We start from the raw sequence: 26772 nt of genomic DNA, 5'->3' as shown, positions 1-26772 counted from the left end.
CGGTGCGAAAAGGTTTCATATGATTTAGGTAGGTGGGTTTGGAGTTGTTAACAATAGGGTAAGAGATAAACTTAGGAATTAATATACATTGCCAACCTCATTTAATGTATCAAACACCATGTCACCATGTCTAGCTACCTCTTTTTCTGTTGATTTCTTTGGCTTAAGAACGTTGCAAAACCTTTAGCCACTAGTCTCCGTAGACACCATATATGTCACAGTTGCGAATGCTCCATAGCTGTCCATACCTAATCACCCTAGCTCCTTAGCTACCATAGCCACTATAGAAAAGTTGCAGATCGAGTTTACAGATCGCAGATGTAAAACAAAGCTGTTAATAAGGAAGTTTAAGGCCGGACGACGGCCTAGAGAACTAGTTTAAGTCTTATGCATGCCACGAATTGTTCCTAGTAACGTATCCGAAGATTAAGAAACAGATAGTCGGACTATCACAAAGAATAACAAAAACCACCAATAAAACCCTGAAAGACTAAAAGAAACAAGAGATCACCATTAATTGGACCGGATCGGATGCCAAAGAAGAAGAGAAAAAATGCAACAAATAAGTGGAGAATGCAGGTAACCTGAACTTATTTATTGAAACTGGGTTAAATAAATTAATTACAGACAGCTACACTGTGAAAGAATCAAAATTAAAATTAGGTAAGCCAACATGAAATCAACAGAAAAAGAGGAAGAAGAAATAATAGATCACGTACAAAATTCTTGAGCATTACTCTCGACACTATAAAGTTGGGATGAACCAAGTGAAAATTTTTGAGCTCATGGGTCATGGGAGCCTATTTCTATTGAAGTTTCGAGTTGAGACAGTATTGACATGTCGACAATTGGAAAAGAACGCTCAGTATAATACACCAATATCATGAGATAGTGGATGTCTTATTGAAGTTTTACTGTTTATCGACATACTGGAGATAGTTCTTGTTGCAAAATAGATGCAGTTCCCTTTCAACTCTTGGATTGTTACCGCTCACCCAGAGATACAAAGAACCACCTTCTGCCAGAAACAATAATGGATCCTCCCATCTGTGAACCCTAAGAAATTAGCTATTATTTTGGTCAAACTTGCACATGAACTAGTCGTCCAGATAAAAATTCTGGGGTATGCATGCGACAGAAAGAAGACACCCTTATCATCAAAACGTCTACTACATGTCACTAGCTCCCTTTTGTGATGGACTAAATAGACTTCATTGTTGGTTGTTGATTCGAAAATACGACTCTTATGTTCTTTGTAGTTCCACTATATGATCTCCAAAGTTTAAGGTGCGAGTTGTGATAGTATCAAGCCGAGGAAATTTAACGATGTCGTATAGCATGCCAGAAGAAAATAATATCTCACCAAGAAGAAAAATATCACAATAGAAAGAGAAGAATAAGAAACAAGTAAATAAAAGATCTAACTCAAAGACAATAAATCAAAATCGGGTGTGGGATATCACACATTGCCCACGAACCAAGTGTCTAGTAGTAAATTAGTCAAACAAGGATCTATGCTCATATGCTAAATATCATGCAAAAAGCATTTTCATACTCACATTTGTGCATTCGCAGGATTCACAAGTCTACAAGTCACTGTTGTAACTACAGCATGGATTTTGCAATCAGGTTATGAGTAGAACAAAGTCAAGCAACTAGTCACAAACCAGCTCATGGAGAGATATTGAGACCACTTCATGAGTCATGCCATATGCAATTAACAAAATGAATCCCTATATTTATTCAATGCAATCGATGGATACAAGCAAGTGTACTCACAAAGGCTATCTAGGAGTTGCACTGACATGATGAAGCCCAAATAAGAGATCAACTTGAAACACCAAAGCATAGTTTGATCTTGGGTTCCAATTGCTCCTCAATTTGTCTATATACATCTGGGGGCTTTGCGATTAAGGCCCAATTCATGGCTAATTGCTGCGGTGATCACCGCAATAAGTGAAGATGCACACCTTCATTTGAAGTTGCTTGCTCGCCAATTGAAAGCTTCATGCCTCAGTTATGCCCATAATTGAATCAAGCTTTATGAATGTGAATTCATATACAATCCTAAAGCAAAATCCAATGGAAGTCACAAATGTGAGCAATCTGTTCAAAATTCCATGATGCAACAAGCAATTACTCAATATTCAAATCCTCACTTGCCATGAGTTCATAAATCAAGCCTAACCATCCTAGATATCAAGCTCTAATTGCATTTTTTCAAACATTTGAAGCCTACCCATTCAAAAGCCAGAGAAAAAAATTGCCACTACAGTACTCATACGGAACTCATCTTATCTTCTAGCACTCAGCCCATGAAGACGAATTCCCCCCGATCTATCAGCCTTGGTATTGAATTAGAGAAGCATATATTCCCCAGAGCATTTCCCAATCTTAAACCTTTGATTTGGTGAGAAAATGAGGAATTTGGCCTTACCTCCTCATTTACCCTGCAGCAACATGAGAAAAGAACATATCCTTATTGAAAAACTCAGGTCAAGTGTATTTACCCGTTAGCCTCATTTCTTTAAATAAATGAGGTAGTCCATAAACAAAGGCCTTCCAGGATGACTCTCTTACAAGCCCATGCCCATGTCTTCTCTCTTAATTGTTCAAAATATTTAAGAGAACTCTTGTTATATATTCATTTTTCTTTTCATGCATATCACCAATTCATATGCTAAGTCGTGTATGCAACAAGCTAATCCATATTCTAAGCCCACGCCAAGCTAAACACAGTGCCAAGCATATTCATGACCAAAAGAGGCATGTCGAGCCTTTACACAAGCTCATGCCAAGCACTTACTAGCTAACAAACAATGCCAAGCCCCTCTTTGTCAAGGTCGTGCATATATCCGAAATCATATGGGAATCATGCCAAGCTTAAGCATGTATATTTCAAATTCCACGCACTCTCCCTTGGTCCGTCAAATGATTAAGGCAACTTCAAAGCCAAAACCATCAATGCATATGCCTAAGCATGACTACCACAAGCTCAAGCGAATTGAAGTCGAGCACAAACAAACTCTCATTCTACACATGCCAAACACATAATCAAGCATGTATGAGCCAAGCAAAGAAAGTATATCTTTTTACATATCATGCGAAGCAAATCTATATGCCAAATGCAAATGCAAATGCCTATTCTATCTATTAAATACTTTATATACTCTCTATTTTCATCTTGCACACCTTATTTTACTCAAACCACGTATCATATATCACACACATACTTACCTATCACTACTACAAAAAATGCATCACACAACGGTGGAAATCTGTTGTGTGATTTGGACCATGTCTGTCCTCTATCTCGGTGTTGTGTGATGAGCACACTCCAACAACGGTGAAACACCGTTGTGTGTATATCATAGACACAACGCTTCAATTAAAACCGTTGCACCAATTCTGCGCATGCCAATGCCATAAATTGGATGCGGCGCATTCAATTGTTGTGTCGATGTGGTCAGACAACAGAAGTAAGTAGGGACCGTTGTTGGTTAACTTCTCACACAACAGCAAAATGACACTCAGACAACGAAAGTAATACCATACTGTTGTTGGTTAACTTATCATACAACAACAAAATATGGGAACCGTTGTGTGAGTATTAATAAGATGACAAAATTTTATACGTACCGTTGTGTGATTAAAATTAATTTGTTGTGTGATTAACGGTATATGTGTATTCATACAACGTAATATAATTGATTGTTATTTGATTATTTTTGGTTCTTTACCTGAAATATTTGCCAAAAATAATGCACAATATAAGATTTAGGCATTGAAATACTCTAATTCAACCATCTAATATACCAAAAGAGGTAGCATTCATGTATCCTCCATACCATAAAACCAAAAAAAAAAAAAAAAAGCATTCTAGCTAGCTTGATGGCTGCTACATCCTAGCTAATTACAATGAAAGATAGCAAAAGCTGATGTAATATCATTGTTCCAAAAACATACACATGCTGGCACTATTGCACTCAAGTGCCTTCTTCCCACTCTCTAGCACTAATGCAGCTGCACCATCACTGTCCAAAAGAACAATAGAACCCCTTGCGCACTTTTAAAAATATGAGACCAATATGAGTACCTAAGCATATTCTGCACACACACACATAGATAGCATTATGATAGAAGCATTGCCAGCAATAACTAACCCCCATAATATAAAGTAAAAAATAAAAGAGATAGTCAAACGATAACATAGATACGCGTTCATGTGACTTTCCTTTGTCTAGCCAAAACCACATAGCATCGTGCTCATCCTCAGCAGACATATATATCCAAAAATTATAGTTAGCTGCAAATGCGGAATGATGTAAGTTCAGCAGGGAAGAAACTTCTAGTATGAGGCCTGTCCAAATAAACTAGAACATATAAAACTTAAGAAAATTTGGGAAATGTAAATACATGAAAGACAAGATCGTGAGGGTAAATGTGCATTTCAAACAAAGATCTAATCCTACCTCAAAGACCAATCAGTCTACATCAAACTCTCTATAAGTTTATTGGCTAAATATAGGTCAGAGAAACCTTAAGGTTTGTAATGTCAAAGTCTGAGCATCTTCGGACCTGAAGCTTTAACAACTTGCTCACTGAGTAGAGAAAAACTAAATAAAAATAAACTTTTTTTTTTCCAAGACAAGTTCCTATGCCTAAGAATAAAGAACAAAAATTATCTTCTTTTGTTAATCACTAGTTCACTACAATCATTGATGAAAGCTTAGAACAAGAAGGGAAATTGCTAATATACGACCTACTACTAATGATTTGTATTAGTATAGAGAAAGGTGTTGACTTGCTAAAACCTTCAATAATGCATTTAAAATCTGTAAAATGAAAATTTATGATGCCATAAGAAGAGGACTTGATACAAATTCACATTCATCCCCACAATAACTAACTTTGAAGACTGCATTTACTTAAGCCAGCCTAAAACAAAAAACAGATTTAATCTTACTCTAGTTAGGGCATCACTCCCAGTAATATATCCAAAGTTCTGAAAAAGAAAAAACAACAATATATCCAAAGCATAGGTGGAATATCAAACCATTTCATTTGGCCAAAGTGGAAGACTTGCCTGGTGGCTCCCAATCCAACATTATGGTAGCATTATAGACATTGTCGTGGCCATGGACAGCGTCAATCCCATAAATCATAGGAATCCCGAATAACTAAGGTTGCAAGCAAGAACAACTAAATTACCAAACAAAAGAACCAAACAGAACTGGTATTTAACTATTTATACCTTCTTCCCTTCCTTCTAAATCTTAGAAGCTCAAAGATACAACTCGCCTCTAATAGCATACAAAACCTTCTTCATGTTCTCATTTAGTGACGCATAGTTCAATGCTTTTGGTGGCATGTTGCCCACAGGTTTCAATTTCTATGAGAAAGTAAGTCAGCAGATTTATGTACTCAGTTCCTAACCTGAATAATTTAGTGGAGGTTATGGAACTGACGGTGACTTAAAACCAGATAGATCAACAGGGAAAAAATAAGAAGTAAAGATGACAATTTGAATTTGAATATTGACCCATTCATCAGAGACTCAAATCCATCAGCTCATCAATTATTTTACTGATTTCTATGTAGCCACTCTATTTTTGTCACTAAGTGTCAATAAGTTGAAGATGATAGGAATCATTTTAGCCAAAAATTCAAATATAAACTATTAAACTAATAAACTGCATAATCATTCTTATTATATACAATAAATTACCCAATTAAAAAAAAAATCACACTTGCAATTCTGATACTCATTCTTAACACCTAAACTACAGGAATATGAACAATCGCAATCATCTAAGAAATCCTAAACAAGATTGGTCAGAAGAAACATACTTTCAAGAGATATTGATACTCAATTACCCAATAAATAACCCCAGATGATAAAAACTTAATTAAAAACCCAAAAGATTTTAAAAAGATACAATCTTTCGTTCAGAAATGCCAGAACAAAGAAATCCAAAATGAACAGATGAATGAAAATGAACTAATAGACAACAAACACAAATCTTTACCAAGAAAACAAACCCATTGATAAGCTCAACACATGGATATGAACAAAGTCACTAACAACCAAAATTTATAAGCAAAATGCAAACTCAGACAAGAGCTTGAAACGAAAAATTGAAATACCTGTGAGGGGGAAGTTCAGGGTGTCTTGGGGGACTGGTGGTGGCGGTCGGAGAGTGAAGAGCTGATTATAGTTAAAGATACAATGTCACAAATGTTTTCCCTGCAAGACAAGATCCTCAAACATTCATGAAATATTCTTATGTGACAACAGCTGATTATATGAATCTTATACTGTTACAGATATAAAAGGTTGGCAGAAAGAATGATTGACTAATGACAGACAATTTAAAAACTGAATCTGCAGCTTACTTGTGTATAGTTTCAACAACAAGATAGCACACGATAGAATTGTCTCTTCCTCTAGCAACAATGACGGCCAGCTCCTGCATTTAGATTGCCAAACATGTATTAATATATTAAATTCAAAGATACTCAATGTCGCCTTATTAGTTGGTTCTATATTGATCTTTGAGTGATAAAAAACCAAAAAGTGGGCAATTGAAATCGTTGAAAAGAAAATGTGTATGGTAAATTCACAAACTAAATCATTGCCAGTGATGAACACTAGACACTAACCTTTACAAAAGGGGCCCATTTCTCAACATACAAACCACGATCAAACCCTCCAAGAGCCGCAACAAACTTAGAGAGTAAAAGAAGGGCAATAGGTTCTACTTCTTGAATTCAATAACATTAAACAAAACAGATTATAATCATGCCAACAGAAAAGAAGGAAGAGATCATCAAAGAGACTATTACCTGTTACAGTAGAAGAAAGATCATGCTCACTCTTAGCAACATCATTTCCACGCCCATCATAAGCTAATCTTTTACTCTTTATCATTATAGGATAGTCAAAGAGGTCGCCTGCCCTCTTGGCACCTTCCAGATCATCTATCTACCTTTGCCATATGTCACAAGAATCAATATATCATGAGTACTAATGATATATATCATTAGTACAATGTTTACACGCCTATAGAGAACAAATATGTTGCTTGTTATATTAGCATGTATCATAAACAAAGCTCAGAAGACAACTAGAAAATGAAGCAGGAATACATGACCCAAAAATTCAATTCCTATGCATATCAAAGCCATAATTTACCAAAAAGTTGAATACATGCATAAGAATATTGATTGTACTTGTGTGAGAAAGAGAGGAAAAGGAAGGAAGGAACCTGAACCATTGGCTGAGAAGGAAAAATAAGGGTGCCAACAGCATTAACAAGCAGTCTTGTGAGTGATTTCACCATAAAGAGACCTCCTATAGTCTTCATAATCATTCACGCCCCCTATCGACCCAATCGCAGCAGCAAACGACGAATAAGAATTGTCATTCATGCAATACCAATTCATATAAACAAACTAACACCAAAAGCATAAACTAAAGAACAAAAAAATTGAGAAATTAAATCAGAGAAGATAGTCAGTCATTCATACCTGAGCCAAAATATTATACAACACAAAGACTAACACTGATACTTGCAACATCAAATCACACAGTTCAAGCTTGGTGCTTGGCTTTCGTGCTTGCCTCCTCTGTTGAGAATAATATTAGCCAATCGCTTGAGCACACCTTCATGGCCACCATGACAAGTCCTTCCTCCTCCTCCGTCAAACAAATTGAAGAATAAAGGCACTATCAATAGAGTCAATAAGGGTCTCATGCTTTCTCTACTGCTCTTATCGATTCTACAGACAGTGGTGCCGTATCTTAGACCTCAATCTGCGAATATTTATATATGTACAAATTAACCCAGCATAGCGTCGCCTCATCTGCGTAGCACAACACGTTCGCCTCCGCCATCTCGGACACCTTCATCTTCAGCATCTCTTCAATTGACCCTACTTTGAAGGCAAGGAGGAGAGAGAAAGTGGATCTGGGGCACTCTATCTCCCCTGTCGCTGAAGAGGAAGATGAACAATCTAAGAGAATGAAACCCTAAGAACCCTAAATCTAAGAGAAACTCGCAATTACAAACAAACCCATTTCAATTTCATAGTGGAGTTTGCCAGAAGACTAGGACGGAGGACGGAGGAGAGAGTAAATCAGTGATAGAGAAGAGAGGTTTTCACGTTTTGTGAGAAGAGAGAGAGGCAATAGGTTTTGTGTCGACGGAGTTTCGACACATTTAGTAGGCATATGTGTATTGACTGGAGGAACTGACGAAGTAAATGGGCTGCTGTTTTGGAAGGTGTAAGTGGCTGTCCGGTTTGGTGGGAGTAAATGGGACTATTGGTTTCAATTAAGTTGTTTGGTGGGGAGACTTCGATTTGTTTTGAGTTTCTCCAACAACAGGTAAATAAAGGACAGTTGTGTGAGTGTATGATGACAAAGCAGATTGGGAGGGAAAATTTGCCGCCTGTGTCTATATAGATTTCATCAAATTGAAATTTTGCCGCGTTGTCCACCTTGCTTCCATGCTCAGACAACAGAACTATGACTATCTGTTGTACAAATTTAGGCATCTTGCACTAGGTGTACCTAGTACGATTTCTCAAACTTCATACAACATTTCGTTATACAACAGAAAATAAAAAATTGTTGTGTGTATAGTTCAAATTCCATTTTGGTGAGCTCGTTCTGGGAGAGAATTATGTGCTCGTTTCCCTCCATTCTAGGCCTCACATTTACACAACAGAAAATTCTTAAATCAGTTGTGCAATATCTTCCTAAAAAAAAGTTTTCAATTTGCTTACATCACACAACGGAAACAGATTTGTACCGTTGTATGATAGAGTTTGTGTTAACACACAACAGCAGATTTGTGTTCTGTTGTGTAATGAGTGTTGTGTGTTTAGATTTTTGTAGTAGTGTATTTTGTTTTAACTTTCTTTTCATTTGTCAATTATTATGCAAATGCTCTTGTCATTACGCTCTTTATCATCAACTTTAAAGACAAAAAACAATTCTATTCTTCTTTAGTTTATTATTTTTTCTTCTTGCCATATGCTAATCCTCATGTCCTTTATTTTCAAAAGAACAACTTATTTCCTAAATCTCGTGATTATCCTCGCTTGCTCATTGCTTACATATTTTCCACAAAGTATGCTTGACCATTCACGCATTTTTCATTACGATTAAAAATTTGATCATTCTCTTGTGTTCACAATTATTGTACGAGCTTTTACCATATTATTCTCACTCTTCATTCAATCGCACACAAGCATTACTTTCATATTCACTCTTATTTTACTCTAATTCATTATCAATTTTAGTTTTACTTAACTCATTTTTATTATCTCATGCCTACTTATTTTATTATTGTATACCTAAAGACATACAATCAATTTTCATGTATCCTTAAAAAGCTAATTGCACAAATACTTCAAGTTCTCATGTAAGAAAACTCCTTCAAATTCCGCGCTTTTACATACTTATCTCGAGCTATTTTCTTATTAATTATGAAGCCTATTTCATAGTCATTGCATAGCCTACATAATCAAGGGGGCTAATGTTGATACCCCAAAAAACCACAATTCATCCCCATTTGTTATCCAAGGTCCAATACAAAAATATGAAATGAGTAATGCCCGAAAACACAAATTATAGGCTTTAAGTTAGATAGAATTCTTGATCTCGTATTTAACTTTTGTTTTCTTCTTATCAAGCATAATACCATGCTCGTGGACCCAAGCTACAATCACGTTTTTGGGGCTTGCAAGATTGGGTGTGGTGTGGAAGGTTACGGAAATACATGAGGCTCATTATGAATTTCAGTTGTTGGAGATTTAATTTGGACTTGGGGGACCAAATTCCAGGCCCGACAATCTAAATCCTTACATGGGCATACAAAGATGAGAGAATCTAAACCCATAAGCTTAAACACAATCATCTACCCAAAAGTCTTTCCAACAACACAAATTTCAATACTTTCTTTTATACTGCAGTAGTTATCCTATTCTACACCAAGATTATGAGAATCATCAATCTTTCCATTCTTGCTTTGGTAAGGACCTTAACCCTATAGACCTTAAGCTTCTTCCCCAAACACACACTATATTTTCCTTCACATGGTCTTGAAACTAACATCCATGTGGTGATCTTCATCACTGCAGTAAAGATAACATCACAACAGTAGAGGGTATGTCCTTTATTGCACGTTCTAAACCTAAGGAACAACTCTAGATCTTGTGGTCTATGCTTAGTATGTGGTTTTAACCATAACATGGTAGTTTTATCCTTGATCTTATACTTTTACTCCACTTCTCTCTAGTCTATAAATTAAGGCTTCTTGTTCTTGCTAAGGGGGAACTCCAAGCCATAGACATAAAACAACCTCTAAGTAATAGACCTCATATCCTCTAAACAATACATCTTTCAAGCAAGCCTCAAGCAACAAGCCAAGCATTCCCAATTCCTCCAATCCAAAACCATTTTCAAGCTCTGAATGATCTATATACCCATAAGCCATCCCCAAAAATCCATTCCTTCTTCACTGTAGTAGACAACATCGTAGCAAACCTTTCACCGCAGCAAATCTCTCATCTTTTGCAACTCATGTGCTTCTAGCTCCCACACCACATGCCTTATTGCAAGCCTTTTCATGTACTTTTCTTCATCTATCAAAGCTATATAAAGTTTCTGCCTATATATCACTAGAAGCATGCCATCACAGCAGACCAACATTACTGCAGGGGAACTTTAGGGAAGATGCTACAAAACTTCTTGAACCTTTCGGCCTAGTTCTTGAACTCAGAAGGGGTAAATAGAGGAGATCAAGCCAATCAAGTAATCCTAGCATCCTCTGTACAAATCCACCCCAAGAGGCATAGATAATTGGTGCACATTCTCTTCCTTCTTAGGTCTGAGCCACAACTAAGTTGGTTTGTCAGCATTGGTTTGAATTAATTATATGACATTTTGTCGGTTTGTGGTTATCTTTGTAGCCTCATTGGTGTACTAGAGAGTTTAGCTCCATTTTTTATTTTTTTAAACGTTCGAAGATATGCTCAGGTCTGATGATCTGACTCTTTTAAATTAGAACTTGGAACTAGAAGTAGATCATTATGACTTTTGTACTACATTGTAACCCTGCTTGTAACTTTCGTTGAATCAAGTATGGACTTTGAATTTGGTTAAAACATAGGTATCGGCGGCGCTCATGGTTGGCGTAGGTCCACCTCGTCATTAATGGGTCGCTGCCGGACGGGTGTTTGCACACCAGTTGCCTAAAAGTCTCTTGGGTTTGGCTGGATGGTTTGACAAGGAGCACAGAACGAAGTCTTTAGCGCGGTGGGCAGCGGTGCAACGCCGGTCGCACTTCGTCGAGGCACCTTCAAGATCGGTGACCTGATGGCGGGGGGGCTGGATCGGCTGCATCTTGGGAGGCTGGATTTGAAGCAGCGTGGCTCAGTCGTGCCTCGACTGTGGGTTGCGGTGGTCTGGTCCGGTGAGGTCGGCGTTGGATTAGCGGTGTGGTCTGGCGTTAAATTAAGGAGCGAGATCCGGCGATGGGTTTCGGCAGTGAGATCTGGCGCTGGGTTGTGGCGGTTAATGACCAGTGTAATGAAGATAGACTTTGGGCTTGGGTCAAGCTTTTTGTTGGGCCTGAGTTGGATCTTTCTTGGGGCTGTTGGGCTGCGATTTTGGGCTGGCTATTTTTAGTTTGTCTTTTGTTCAATGATTCCCTTTGTTTAGGGAACTCTATTTCCTTTGTTTTTAGGGTAACTATAAGGATTTACCTTTAGACTTGCTTATTTACTATGTTATTTCATAGTTTGTAGTCTTGCTTAAATAAATGAGCGTGGGTACCGTCAAATGATTGGACCTAATCAATGTATCGCTGTGGTTTTCCACAAACTCTTTATCTACCCAGAGATGGTAGAGGGAGGATATGTAATGGTCCTTTCTGGCCTGATATTAATATATCGACATGATATTCTTCAAAAAAAAAAAATGTACATAATGATTATATTTAATGACTTATATTTATCTCATATGATTATTTCGTTTTTTCTTGTGAAAAAATATAACAAAATGGTTTTCCGTTGTGGGGACTTGAACCCGGGAATTTTTGGATGAAAGTCAAATATTTTAACCAATTAGACTACAATAGATTTTTAATTATTTTGTTATATTAATGCATGTATCAATTATTGGCTCTAAATGAATATTTCTCTATTTTGGCATACGGTACTCACGAATTGGTATCAACAATATTAATTATGTTTCCAACAGAATCGAGGTATGATTTTCATGAGTTTGACGACTTCAATTTAATTTCCTCTTATTATCTTATCTGATAATTTGATATAAAATTGTCAATTTATAATGAGATCAAAACTACATCTTTCTTGATCAATTACATGATGACTTAAAATTCCTCCACCGATTGTTATACAATCAAATAGATCGAAACCCCTTGTTTCTTGATCTCCATATATGTCAGGACTTTTATCCCTTCTCTTTATGAGTATATGTGAACCTCTGTTCACTCCACTTTTAGAACAAGTTTCTAATTGTGATCGAAGACTCCAACCCAATTAATGTTTTGAGTACAATATGAAATTTGATGAGGCTATGATCCTCCATTGTTTTATTGTTGGAGTATACGCTTATACCCACATGGACCACTATCCCAAACTCGAAATTCGAGTATATCATTTTGGCATTTGTTCTCATTGTCAAACAATAATGTGGACCACATGTTCATCAATAAATTTACTTTGAACTATGAATGTTCGTGAAAACCATAGTGACAAACATAGCTGTCTTGCATGCATATAATGCAACCATGGACATGATCCAATGCAATTGTTGATAATTTTTCACGATCGAAGCTTCTAAAATCTAAGGTAACAATCATCTCAAGAGCTGAAGATCATGATTGATGGCTCCAATTGAGCTCGAATTATGTTATCTAAATGGAATACCATTGTATATATTGGTGATGAAATTTCCACCTACATTAAGTTGTATTAATCAACTATGAGTATACTATATCATGAACTAAAAATTTCATTGAGCCAAATAAAAATTATTTTGGCGTGACCAATGTGTCATTATTTTATGTACTATGTCATGTAGACTTATCTACATACTTTACATTGTTGTATAATACAACAATAATTGCAAACCTTCGTAAAACCAAGTTATAATTTCCTATAATTTATCGTATATTTGCGAGTTGTCACTTTAATGGGACAATCCTCCCACCATTAGGGGAAGAAATATCGTTTATGAAAAATGACATGAAATGGTGTGTGATACTTATCCACCATGTCTTATTTTTATTTTAAGAAAAAGTCTCAATCAATGATGAGAAATTGAAAAAGTGACACTCATTAACTACAAGTTTTTGACCTAAAATTTGGTTTGGGCTCACCACTCCCCAATGGATATCATATATCCAATATTTTTTATCGCACATTTTGCGAATGGTCAAACTAGATAGTCCCGTCGTTAGGGGGGAAACACTATTGTAACAGCTTGGATTTATGTGGAATATATCCACCAAGTCCAATATTTCAAGCTCCCTATAAGGGAAGCACTACTAGAAATTTCCCCAAAGCACACTAATTTGAATTAGTCCCTATTAGGACAAAGCACACTGATAATAGTCATTAGCCACTATGCAGCTACTAATGAGATATCAGTCCCCTCTATTACAGGTGCTATTGGGACAATCCACACTGTTAAAACAACAGTGGCATACTAATGATTCTCTCCCACTGTTATTGTATCAGTGTGTTTTCTCAATGCCACCAACATCAGTGGCAAAATTTGGTGAATATATAAAATAAAATAAAAAACAATTTGGCCCACCAAAATGTACTGTATAATTCTAAAATATACTGTACAATTCATATACAGCTTCAAATAAAATACAACATAAAAAAACATAAATCTCTTCATGTTCCTCCCCATAGCTGCATCTGCTACCCCTCCTCCAGCAACTTTTATATAATTTCTGTCAAACAAATGAAAAGCTCAATAAAATGCTCGCAACATACACAAGAATGAAACTGAGATATAAAGCAGCCAACATAGCAAATTTATTCAATTCAATCAGTATCCAAAATTTAACATCTTAACAGCACATAACAAAAATTGTCCAAGAAGGAAAATAATGAGTTCTTGTACACGAGGATTATAAAAATCCACATTGATAGCAAAACAAGATACTCATAATAATATACCAGCCCCAAACCAAACAATCGACAACTAATAACCACTTTCAAGTAACAGTCTAAATCATTATCCCAACACATATTTATATGTACAAGTTAGTACCTTAAAGAAAACAAAGGTAGATGTATTCTTTTCTGCAATCATACCATATCTACCAATGAATCTGCCAGTGATATTCTGCATGCATAAAAACAACAAAGCATTACTTTATGTGGTGGTGTTCAATTACTTGCCTAAAAATAAGCTTCATATTAACCATGTCAGACACATTTTAAGCACAAATGCAATAGCAAATGCACTACCCATGTTTACAAGTATTAACAACAGTCATGCAGACAAATTGAAATTGATGGCATGCAGACAAAAAGGAAAATCAAAGTTAGTAGATGGAATATTTTACCATGTCGAGCCTCGAGCACAGTTAGAAAGCAGGTTCACGGCTGCATGTTCCTCCGGCATCTACTCTATCCTTTCTGATTCCACCTCCCTTTGTTTCTGTTGACATTTACAATTATCCAAAACTTCAACTTCACCATAATGACATTTTTGTAAACACTTGTATAACGTGAAAGAAAAATCACCACATAACAAAAACAAAATATTGTAGCTGAGAGTCATTATACTGTATACAAAAGATTCAGGTATTGAATCAGTAAGCCCTTCTATTGGTGCTTCATGGCCTTGAGCATCCTCAACCTGACAAATGAAATACAGGTACTCTCTAATGTATAAAGATGCTAACTGATTAAGATATCAAACATAACACTTCCTGCATTGCAATCCCCTTCCCATGAAAAATAAACAAAAGAGAGAGATTTTCCTTGCACAGATACATAAATATCCTCAATGACGTATTTTTGCACAAAAGAAAGGTTGCTCAAAACAATTGTTTGTGTCATGAGTAAAAGTAAGTTCACTAACCATTTGAACAATCTTGGAAATCATTGAACTGGAACCAGTTGAGGTTGCTTCAATTATGTCTTCATATTTAACATCAACCCCTGCAAACTATAATTAATTAATTTAACTAGATCAACAAGGTCCTCACAACTCTGATGAAGAAGACTCAGATATGTTAAGCAAGGAGTACGCATGTGAAAGTAATTACCAATAGAGGCTGAGAGCTACTGTATTAAAAATACCAAATATTACCAACTATCGTTGATACAAGAACACATCAATAAAGATCACAAGTATAGTAGAATAACAATGAAACTTTGAATTTTGATACTACTGAACTGAAATAAACCAAATCAAGACAAGTCAATCAGTAACCTAATATTTCAATCATGAATTTGGGAAAATCAAACAACTCAAACAATGTTGATCCTAAAGAAGCATTCAAAAAACTATAGCAAACTGACGAAGTAACAAACTTAATAAGAGTTCAGACATTAATACAATTGTAAAACCTGGAATTTGAGTTAATAGGTATCTTTTTCATTTTCCTTTCCCCTTTGATACAGATTTTTTATCTGCATTCCTTAGCTAACTACTGCATAGATGATCAATGGTATGGAACCAATTTGATCATCTATCGACACCAGTTCCAAGTTACAACCATCACAATGCCTCCAGATAGCAACATAATGTGGTATTTTATGACACTAAACCATTCCCCCCCCCCCCCTAAAATTACCTTCTTACAAAGGTGTTGTGTCCTGGCAGTCATCTGTGCATGAATCAGTGCAGATATATAGATCATGTCGATAGGTATGTTGCCGATTTTCTTGCCAGCTTCGATTCTTCTTCTATACCCTTCTTGCACAGATGCACATCAACACAGTCAGTGAACAAGTTCTTTTCGTTCCACAATGATTCACCATGCCAGAGTTCTAGAGAAGTCCATGGGACTGATGAGTTCCAATGGATTGGTGAAACACAGCAATAGCTGTTCTGAACAATCATAAATATCCCACGTAAATAACAAAAGTACAACGATTACACAAATGGGAACAAAGAAACTTGTAATATACAAATTATCAAAGCTTTGGGGAATAATAACATTTCTCTCTCAATGACTTTTAGCCCTTCAAATGTGTAAGTCAAATCCCACATTAGATGAATGTTAATCATACAATTTTGCCAACAACCCACAAACTTATACATTGCTAGGGGAAACAACAAGCTAATACATCTCAGATAAACATGTTCATCAACCTCATGCATCACAATCATAAATCACAAAAAAAAATTAGTAATAACAGGACTATGTTTAAGGAACCCAATATTTGCTTTAAAGCAAAAAGGAACATTGAAAGATCTCTCCTTTATTCCATTTTCAATGTTCAATCACATTCTAATCAAAGTCAAAAATGAAAAAGAACAAACCTCCTTAGCAAAATCACAGAGAAACCCAGTTATCAAAAGGCCTAGAATCCAATGCAAAATGAATCAAGAATATGTTTTGATGATATTAGAGATGGTACTTGGTACGAGTGAATTACCTTGATGTTTATATATATCGAAAAAATCGACGAAACCGAGGCAGTGGAAAATGGAACTTACCAAATGGGACCAGAGTTTATTACTAGAAAAGTTAACGGAGAAGAAGGTGATTGACATTTGTAGGATACAGGTTGATAGTTGCATTTACATGTCGATTTCTTAGAGAATAAAACCCAAACCAAATAGAAAATGGAAATAGAAAAATGAGAGGTGCTTCGAATGAACTATACCACTTAAGAGGGAAACTTAGCAACCTAATTTTTGTTTTCATCAATTTTGAATTCCAGATCTAACATGCAGATCCAATCATATAACAAAACCAGATTTCAATCAAACTAACTAGGATATAAATACAGACCAAAGCATCAGAAAGCCAGAATTGGAAATAAGAAAACCTTGGCTGAGTGGGTTCAGTACATGAATCTTACCATCGGACCGGATCTATGTATTTAGATCGCTGATGAACAGTGGTATCGGTCTAACCGCCAGTACATGGCTTCGGCGATTAGTCAAAGATTGGATCAATTCTCATATCTCTTTCGTCAGTTCCAAATTGGAAAAGAGATAGTGGTGGAAGATGGAAGAGACAAAAGAGAGCGGAGTGAGTGAACTGAGTTTTTTTTTTTTTTTAGTCAAGAGTGACCTTTAACTCAGTTATGAGAGAGAGAGGAGAGAGAGCATAGTACGCATTATAGGGAAAAAATCCGATAAATAATAAGATCTAATTAATAAATAATGAATATTAAATTATATTTGATGGGTTGGGCCACTGATGTTGGAGGCAATTTGTCAAAACCCACTGATGATCAGTGTGATGCCCAAATGAGTCACTGATCTGAAAAAACGGTGGAAGACTATTCTTCATTCCCACTGATGATTTTGTGGTGGCTAAAAGAAAGGTGTTATTGGGGAGAATTGTAGTAGTGAAGATTATATAAGCCCTATAATGCTCTTCATGAGATTATACAAAGATCCACATTTTCTAATTAACTTGTCCAAGAGAGACAATACATTCCCTTAAAGAGGAATGAGTACTTGATATCAACAAAGCTTATTATAGCTAAAGCATGCATATATGAATGTGTGAGATCGAAATTTGATGATATCTCATCTACAGTAGTGCTACTGAAAATCATCAAGGGCTATATACTATATATACCACGTTTTGCTGTGTTGACAAACTATAATATTGGCAAAGTTGGAAAGAGGCAATTCCAATGAATTTGAATATTGTAAACGTGATGATATACTTAGACTTTATCAACCCTAAAAATTACAAAATGGTGTACTTAAGTGAATTGAAATCATTGTGACACAAGTCTCTTTATAAAGACTTGGGCTTATCATTCTTCTCTAAGCAGCAACTTTTCTGTAAGTACTGTAAGTACAGTGTTATATTGACAAGAGACTTATGGTATGTTGTCTTGGCAAATATGAAGATCTTAAAGGCAAATTGCTAAAAGCAATCCTCAAATCCTACGTGTCATTATAAGCATAGTGCATCAAATTCTTGAGGGATTCATATTGCCAATGGCAAGTCCATGAATGAATGAATGAGCTTAAAGTTCGCTCATGGAATCAAAAAGTGAGTATATATGCACTTTAGACTTATTGCCTCAATGAGTACTATGACAAGACTAAGAAATCGAATTCGAAATCATGCTCACAATGTTCCAACATATTCTAACTTTCATGAAGTTATGAATTTATCTAGAGCTCATATTGAGCCTATATGAAATTATCAATTACACGAATTGATATTTATGGCTAAGTATGCCATACTTAAATTTCAATGCTTGGATAAAGGTAAATGTGTCAATTGTTGTTCCTTTATATTGTTATTCTTTAACTAATATCTTTATCTATAAGTTGAGCATATGAAATTGGTTATACTCTTATCATGTCAGGTAAGATTCATTACGAATATCATAGTTTTATTGGTATTGCCCTAACCTTTGCAGGAATTGCAATTCATGATGAGTACCCTTTATGCAAAGCACACATAGTCTCACCTATATATGTGGTCGACACACCATATCCAATATACATGGTGCATGTATTTTGTTACATACATGATTGAAGCTTGCAACAATCAGGGGGAGCATTCAAAATATGTTACCTAGGACATATGCGCATCGTACTTTTTTTCTAATTCAACCAAGGTTTTTTTTATCCCACTTGATTTTTGTTACCTAGCAAGGCAACATTAAGTGCATCCAACACCATATCACAAATTGGTGGACATCCAAGGAGGAGTGTTGTAAATATTATATAAATGTGGTTGTCCACAGTAAATACTTATTAGTTATGTCTTTATAATGTAACACTACTCCTATATAAAGGGGAGGATCCTCTCCTGAGCAACTTAATCACCTGAGCTACCTGAGCTTTTCACTATATTTCGACACGTGGCAATATTGAAATCCAATGGTCTACAACAAAACTTGATTTGTTTTTTTCAATTTTTTTTTCTTTCTTAGTTCTGTCTTCTCTTCCAGGACTCCTCTCTCTCTCTCTCTCTCTCTCTCTCTCTCTCTCTCTCTCTCCCCATTGTTCTTCTCTTCAAACAAATCAGTAGTTTAATTTCATATCATCATCTCCAATTCCCCACCTCTCTCTCTCTCAAATCAGCCGAGGCTTCAAAGCAACTGAAGCTTATATAATTGATTAAGACCACCATAACACACACTTCCAATTCTTCACCACCAACCAACTTGTCTCATGGGTTTTCTAATATCAAATTGGGAAGACTTCACTATTAATTGGAAATTGTTTTGGAAGCAAATTGTTGGGATTCAATGAAATTTGATATGGAACTAATTTGAATTTCTGAAAATGAGAGAGAGAGAGAGAGACCAAACTTAACTATGAGAAAATATTGATTATCAATGAAAACCCCGACTCAAGGCTTCATAATCAATGTTTTTTGAATGTTTGTTACTAGCTGCCTCTACGTGATCTTGCAATGGGTCATTCATACCCAGTACCCAAGTATTAGTTGATGAAATTTTACAGGGAAGAAACCCATTATTTGAACACCTAGCCCCAGAAATTGAACCCATCAATTGAATCCCAAGCAATTTTTCCCATCAATTCAATCGCAACCAATCCCAGAAGAAAATTAGCAATCACCAAAACTCATAAGGATGAGTGAAAAAACTTAACAGAGAGAGAGAGAGAGAGTATCAGCAGAACTACGTTTTGGATAATAGGGAGAGTATAATTTGTGAAACAGTGTCGAGGAGAGAGAATCTTCTATAGAACTTGGTTGTGATTGAGATCTCTATAATGAACAACGATTTCGAATCGGATGCGAAATCAGAATCCGGTGATGACATTAAGGAAGCTAAAGCTAAGGACGACATCATCAGTGAGGATGAGGCTACGGTTTCGCCAATGGTTCTGATGGCAGTGGTTCTATGGGTTAGAGAAAGAGAAGAGTTGGGAGAGTCAATCACTATGTGGCACTATGTAAACAGTCAGATGATATTTTTACACGTGTTATTAGTTCATTACGTGGTTGAAAGCTCAGGTAGCTCAGGTGATTAAGTTGCTTAGGAGAGGATCCTCCCCCTCTATATAAAGGGGTCTAATAAGAATGAAATACACACTTTCTACCTCCTCCTATATCCAGTTTCTTTTATTTTATCTCTCTCTTATTCTCTAAATCTTCCACTGTGAGTTAAGACGCTAAAGTAGTGAACCCTAAGCGCTTGACCTCTTCACGGCGCCGTACTGCCTCGTCCGACAACACGCCCTTATGGCGGCATTGTCGGACGGGCCATTCAAGATGTAAGGGCTGATCCTTGGTCCTTCAATATCCCAGTCGATGTGGAGAATAGTGTTGCAGGCATCAGAGTTATTTCGCTGGGATCCAGACGCGATGGTGGACAAGGTCGGCGGTGGTTCAGTGGCTTGCAGAGGCGGTCATGGTCTCCAGGGCGAGATCCTGCAGGCTTCGTCTCGGGGTTCTTTCCAATGAAGATAGATCCAAGCGGCCAGCATGGATGGAGGTGGGCATGGGGCTGGATCGTTGTTGGCTCGGCCTGTTTGTAGGTTACAGTGGCGCGCCGAGCTCTGTCTGCTCCATTTCGGATTTGGTTGGTCAGCCTAGGTAGCGGCAGGCGGAGGTGGGAGCGTGGAAGGTGGTAGGCCGCGACGGGATTCCAAGCGAGGCGCTGGTACGGTGGCTACCGTTTCTTGACATGGGCTTGGGCTAGGGTTGTTGGTTTGGGCTTAGTTTTGGGCCCAACCTACTTTGCCAGTTTTCTTTTATTTCCTTTTTTTTAAAGGAACTCTAGGTTAGTAATTAGTTTTAATTACTTTCAATAATTTCCTAAGTCTCTTAGGGACCTACGCACTTTTGTGCATCTAGCGAATCTTCTGAAATAGTATCGATGGAGGATTCAAGCTATTACGATGTATTTAATGTCAAATGAGTGATCTAGTTCTATGTAACGCTGTGGGTACTAACACATCTTCTTGTCTGTCTCGATGACAGCGGAAGGGTATGTAATGGCCATTCTGACTTTTGATCAATATTGGCTCCGTCTTCCTTCAAAAAAAAATCTCTCTCTCTCCAGTTTATAACAAAAAACATGTATATCGTATCAAAAAAAAAAAACAAAAAACATGTATATTGTGGAAAACCCAGCGTTTTGATAGAAACCCGCCAGGCAAACGGTGTTAGTCGTTGGCTTCATCCCTCGAAGGCTCAAAACTCTGAGCCAAAGTTTGCGCGCGCTATCCAGAGCGACCAAGTGAGCAGGTAAGCCTCACTTTCTCTTCCCTCTCTAGCTTCTCTGCGTTTCAAAACCACGTCTTGTGGGCAATTATTGTACATGGTTCTTGAATTAATTGTAATGTTTATGAATCCCTACAAGTTTTGAGTGAAAAACTATCAATTTTGATTCCAGGGTGACAGAAAATTTTGATCTTTCATCCGCCAAAACACAACTGCTTCCTGGGTTTTACATTCGAGGGTTAGGTTGGCTGAGAACTGCCCAGGATTCTTGGCTTTTATGGGGGTAAAGAACTTAAGTTTAGTAAAGAGACCCAATTGAATTTTTTGGATTTTGACTTTTCAGGATGAATAATTAGCAACTCTAAAATTGTTGTTACCACTTTTGCTCTGTTTCTTTCGGTGAGTTCCCAAGTCAGTAGCTTTCTTCACTCACTCAATGTGTGCTGGAGTGTGTATATATATAGATATATATAATTTCTGTGTGTGTGTATCTCATACTGTTTTGCACAATTTTGACCTAGGATGGCGGCTGTTTCGCAGTCCGTGGCAACCTGTTCAGGTATCCCGCGACTCTCTTTTTCATTATCTTGGATATTACTTGCATCAAAGTTTTTCCATGTTGTGATGGTCTTTTGATTTTCTTCTTCTTCATTATAGGTTTGATTAATCATCCAGGGCATGCTAAACTACCATTTGGACCTAACGGGACCAAGATCACTAATCACAATGCCGTTTCAGTAACATGTAGAAGGGTAATTGTCTCTTCCTTTTGGAGTTTGAAGGTTTGTACCATTTGTCTTGCAAATGCATACCTATTCATGAGGCTTGTTACTGCAGACTCGTAGGGCAGGGATTAGATGTTTGGCTGTACGTCGGGTTGGCACCACATATGCTGCATCTGTGGGAAAGGATCATCATCAATTGAGTGTTGATGATGGAGTACCTCAGGAGCCCTTCCTTCTAAGTCTTTTCAAAGAAACAGTGTGGTAATTCTGCCTCTCAATTCCTAGAAGTAATAGGCCTTTCACAAATTGACACCCCAGTCGGTGGACTGGCATAAGAACAACAGCTCAATATATCATACAAAAGTTGTCATTAGGTAGTTGATTGGTGTGTTTCTACTTTTTCTAGGTCTTTGAGATCATTATTCATTTTTCTGCTTGAGCAGCCAAGTCAGCTGAAGTACATTGAATGGCCAGGTTTCCGTAGCACAGTATGTTTAAAGACTCGCAAAATTCAGTTGTGAATATGAAAATTTTTAGTCAACCTGTGGATACTTATTTAGCAGCATTTGATTCAGTCAGGAGTAACAATTTGACATGGTTAAAATCTGAGGTTCTTCGATTGATTTATGCAGCTGAAGACTGCAACTCTTACTCTTGTTCTTGTGGCGTTGCTCATTGTTGCACTTTCATCAACTGACTCTGCCCTCAGCTATATGTTGGCTTTGATTCTCAGGAGAAGACCATAATCAAACATTAATACGAGAAGTATGAGCAAGATCATTTGTTGGAGATGTAACTTTTTCATGCCTTTGTTAGTTACGTGCAACATTTAAAATATCTGCCTCCTTTGAAGTGTTAGTTATCTGTTATTTAAACAATAGCCTAGTCAAATGATATAGAGTACCTTTTTCGCATATTCTGCACATAAAAAATTTGTTCTTGGTTCTTCGACTTCTTTCCGAATGTGTTTAGATGAGCTTTACCTTCTCATCTACTAAATGAGATTATTAGTAGAGTGCTTCATCTGGGTTCAAGGTGAGATTTACCTTCTCATCTACTAGAGTGCTTCGTCTGGAAACTGAAGATAGGATTTAGCAATTTCTTGTGGGATTTGAAAATGGAATTTGAGATATTATTTTTAACTTCCATCTAGACAGGTGTTATTTGAACATTCCATTCGATTGGTACCTAGTTCAAACTTAGACCAGGGTCTTTTTTTACTCAGCCCCAGTAGAGAAGATAAATGTTGATGGAGCCTGGGATGCCTCCACTCTTAAAGCAGGTGTTGCTGTAATCGTAAGGAAATAGCATGGTTCACTTCTGCTCCGTTGCAGACTAGCAGTATCTATCGCTACTATAGTTGTCCAGTTTGGATATGAAAGTGCAGCAGTAGTACAGAACCTTTCAGAAGCATCAAAACTCAAGCTCATGCACATTCATGTGGAAAGTGACAGCTCTGAATATTAGGATTGAAAGGGGAAGCTTTACCATGCAGCAGCAGTGGCCAAACTAGCCAAAGAGAGGTTGTGCAGTGTGCACTGTCTATTGGACCAACGGTCTTCCAACCTCCTTACAGTTAGTCACTTTGTTGATTCTCTCAGTCTTCCCTCAAAATTGTTTGCCTGCTTTCTTGTGTCATGGTTTTGCATTTTAATCCAGTTGACAGTGTTGTATAATTTGTAGTAGTCGTTTTCTTCTTCTTCTTTTTTACCAGATGTTTTCCTGGTTGCCACGGGCCAGAGACTTGAGACGTCGTAACGATCCCTAGATCCCCTACTTGGACCAAAGTTGGGACTGTAGAGATTGATGTCATATTCCTGGATGTTTCCCTTGATGGACTTATGGCTGCAAAGAAAATGATGAAAGTGAAAACAGCGAGGAGAATAAAGAAAACACACCACAATTGTTTTCGAGGTTCAGCGAACTTTGCATTCATCCTCATGTGATTCCTCTTGAGAGAACTGTACGATAACTTTTTGAATTCCCTTGCAAGCTAATCCCCCAAACCCTTGTGTCTATATCAACCTTTGGATGTCTGCCTTTTGTGTATTTCTACCGCTTTTTGTGTTTGATTTCTACTCTGTATACGATCTGTAACTTCATGAAATTACACCAGCGGTAAGTTTGGTGACTCGATGAAATTACTTTACAGGTGTGTTTTGATTACAAAATCAGCCATTTATTACAGCGTGAAATAGGAAAGTAAGTCTTCTTTATCCAATCTGATTTTGTCTTGAATCATAATAATCTCATTTAGACGTATTGACAAGCCGAAACATAAAGCAACTATGCTTGGAGATGTATTTGGGAGCCAAGACCTTGAAGCTGGGTGGCGACATGTTTCACCAGACCCAAATCGGGACGCGAAGAATCCAAATTCTAAGAACTTAAATGGTATTTGATGGTCAGTAGAATTAGCGTGAATGGGAATGAGAATGAGAACATATGAACTTTAAATTGGTTGGAATTTGCTATTTCTTGATAAAGATGCCTACGAAGGGAAGGACATATCCATGTAAAGAGTTGGTTGGGCTAATTTAGGCCAAAAATCTCCCAAGTATACTTAATACCTTAAATACCTAATTTTTATGCACTTAAAATTAGCACACCCCATTTCCGAATCTTGGATTCACCACTGTATTGAAGTGCCCGACTTTGTAACATTTTAGTTAACTTGTTTGGCCTCTGGCCCCCGTCTAATGAATAAAAGAAGAAATTTTTTTAGAACAGGGTCAATCCAATGGAGTAGTCCGAGGAAATGGGAATATATGCTTCTATATTGTCTTAGCTTGGACATTTCACACAGAAACGAATATTAGAAAACAAATAAGTACATACTTTCCATATTAACTCCTGAAAATTGCCTCAGATCTTAGATAACAATGTAGAAATTTGAAATGTCAGGGCCAACCTATGTTTTACTGTTTTCTTTGTTTGGGCATTCAGGCTTCTATTGTTTGGGCCTCTGTTGTTAGCTCTTATGAAGTTATGAGGAGTACTTATGGGCCTCTTTATAAATGTCTTTAATTAACGAAGTTCTTGTTTGACCAAAATAAATAAATAAATTGAAATAGAGTTGGTATCTCACTATCTCACTTGCAAGGCAATAACTTAGCATCTAGCAACAAGTAGAGTTTATGATAGCTCATGTATAATCTTTACATGATTATCGACTTCTTTGTTATCCCTCTTATTAATCGCTAAAGATTTTCTTTTTTTTTGGTGAGAAAAATTGCTCATAGAGGTTGAAATCAAGAAATAGACAACTTACGATCTGGTCAAACTGCCTCTCTTATGATGTTGCATTTTTTGCTTGCAGTTGAAGAGCATAACCAGTTGATGATTAGAATGAAAGCAGAGAGCAGTATTGATGCACTAGACCACTTGTGCCTCCCATGGAAACTTTCCAACTCAAACTTTTGATCTCTCTCTCTCTCTCTCTACTTTCAGTTCCTACTCTTTTTGCTTTATTGCTACGCTTCCGGAGTTAAAAAAATGTAGGAAACTTCGTTTTTTCTTTGCTTTTGTTTATTTATTTATTGCAAGTTGCAACAAGGTGCTCATCTAGTCACCTCATCGGGATCAGGGTCCCAATTAAGAAACAATACGTTTACCTTGTCTTGAGAGTTTTTGAGTAATACCCATTTATATACGAAGAAAAACATTGTGCGTTTTACAACCGCCGACATGCATTCTCCAGATTAATTGGACATGCAGACATCATGCAAAGGATTTATGTTTTGTGGAACGCACTACACACCCTCGCATAGAAATTAACCTAACCGAAAGCTAAACCTTGAAACCACAAGTAGTGGTAGGAGGAATAACGAACCAACCACGAAGACTATTCACAACAGTACGTACCCGAGCAGAAGCAGAACTTGGATGTTGTTAATTTATTTCCCAGCACACTTACAATCGTTTGCTTGGCTGATCGACATATTACTACTACTCCATAATGATAGAATTAGCTAGGGTTTTCTTCTAGCTGCAGATGATCAACTTGAAATTCGTTCGAAAGAAAAAAAAAAATTTTGATGACGGAATTTCATCCCTTAAAGTCCTAACCTTTTTGAAAATATAATTCCCTAATTTTGTTAAAATGAGTTGATGAAACTTTTGAATCACATTTTTGACGGGTCCTATTTACTTTCGTCAAATAATTTGGAAATACAATGACATGCTCACATGGGACTGTCCTTTTATAGTACAGTATATGATCAATCCTCTTATTATGTAGCTTAGGACCAACAAGGCATTAGGATCCACTTTGCTTATCTCAATAAAAATAATGGGGCCACGAGTTATTTCATTGGCTCCTAAAGATAGTAAACCTCATTTTTGGAGACATGATCAATTAGAGTGATTATCACGCTAAGCAATCTTCTCTTTGATACTGTATAAATAACACTACGCAATCACTTCAAAGAACATCCTACTTTTGACTAATTTTTAGATCAATTCCAATTTGAGTTACGGTTAAAATATTCATAAAAGAGTTCCGGCACTTCTTTCCTTTCAACCTTCTCCGTCCATTAAGCATCATGCAGACTTCACTAAAGATAGTATTAATGAGTTCCATTATCTCTTCATTGTATTATGGGATTTCCATCGGATTCAAATTTTGGAGG

At 36.8% G+C, this 26772-nt stretch overlaps 1 protein-coding gene across 4 annotated transcripts; it reads left to right on the top strand.

Moving 5' to 3' along the window:
* Positions 1-21269: 21269 nt before the first annotated feature.
* On the top strand, positions 21270-23096 carry LOC112173978. 4 transcript variants are annotated; one of them, XM_024311665.2, is made up of 7 exons: positions 21270-21440; positions 21589-21699; positions 21938-21975; positions 22074-22168; positions 22254-22402; positions 22548-22629; positions 22774-23096. In XM_024311665.2, the coding sequence occupies exons 1-7, from the start codon at positions 21271-21273 to the stop codon at positions 22885-22887; spliced, it is 759 nt and encodes a 252-aa protein (XP_024167433.2). In that variant the 5' UTR covers position 21270; the 3' UTR covers positions 22888-23096. The 4 variants fall into 4 exon arrangements, with proteins under 4 accessions (XP_024167433.2, XP_040365054.1, XP_040365055.1 ...); XM_040509120.1 differs by having other exon boundaries at positions 22548-22615; positions 22774-22888; XM_040509122.1 differs by lacking the exon at positions 21270-21440 and adding an exon at positions 21760-21815 and having other exon boundaries at positions 21628-21659.
* The last annotated feature ends 3676 nt before the right edge of the window (positions 23097-26772 follow it).

The sequence above is a fragment of the Rosa chinensis genome, chromosome 6, assembly GCF_002994745.2.
Source record: "Rosa chinensis cultivar Old Blush chromosome 6, RchiOBHm-V2, whole genome shotgun sequence".
NCBI lineage: Eukaryota > Viridiplantae > Streptophyta > Magnoliopsida > Rosales > Rosaceae > Rosa > Rosa chinensis.
Note: the sequence above shows the minus strand (reverse complement) of the source record. Positions and strands in the feature narration are given on the sequence as shown.

What these genes read in the sequence shown, in the direction of transcription:
- LOC112173978 (XM_024311665.2), top strand. Translation starts at nt 21,271, where the DNA reads ATGTATATCGTATCAAAAAAAAAAAACAAAAAACATGTATATTGTGGA. An exon ending in GTCCGTGGCAACCTGTTCAG is followed by an intron (nt 21,976 to 22,073) that starts GTATCCCGCGAC and finishes TCTTCATTATAG; the next exon opens with GTTTGATTAATCATCCAGGG. An exon ending in TTTCAGTAACATGTAGAAGG is followed by an intron (nt 22,169 to 22,253) that starts GTAATTGTCTCT and finishes TTGTTACTGCAG; the next exon opens with ACTCGTAGGGCAGGGATTAG.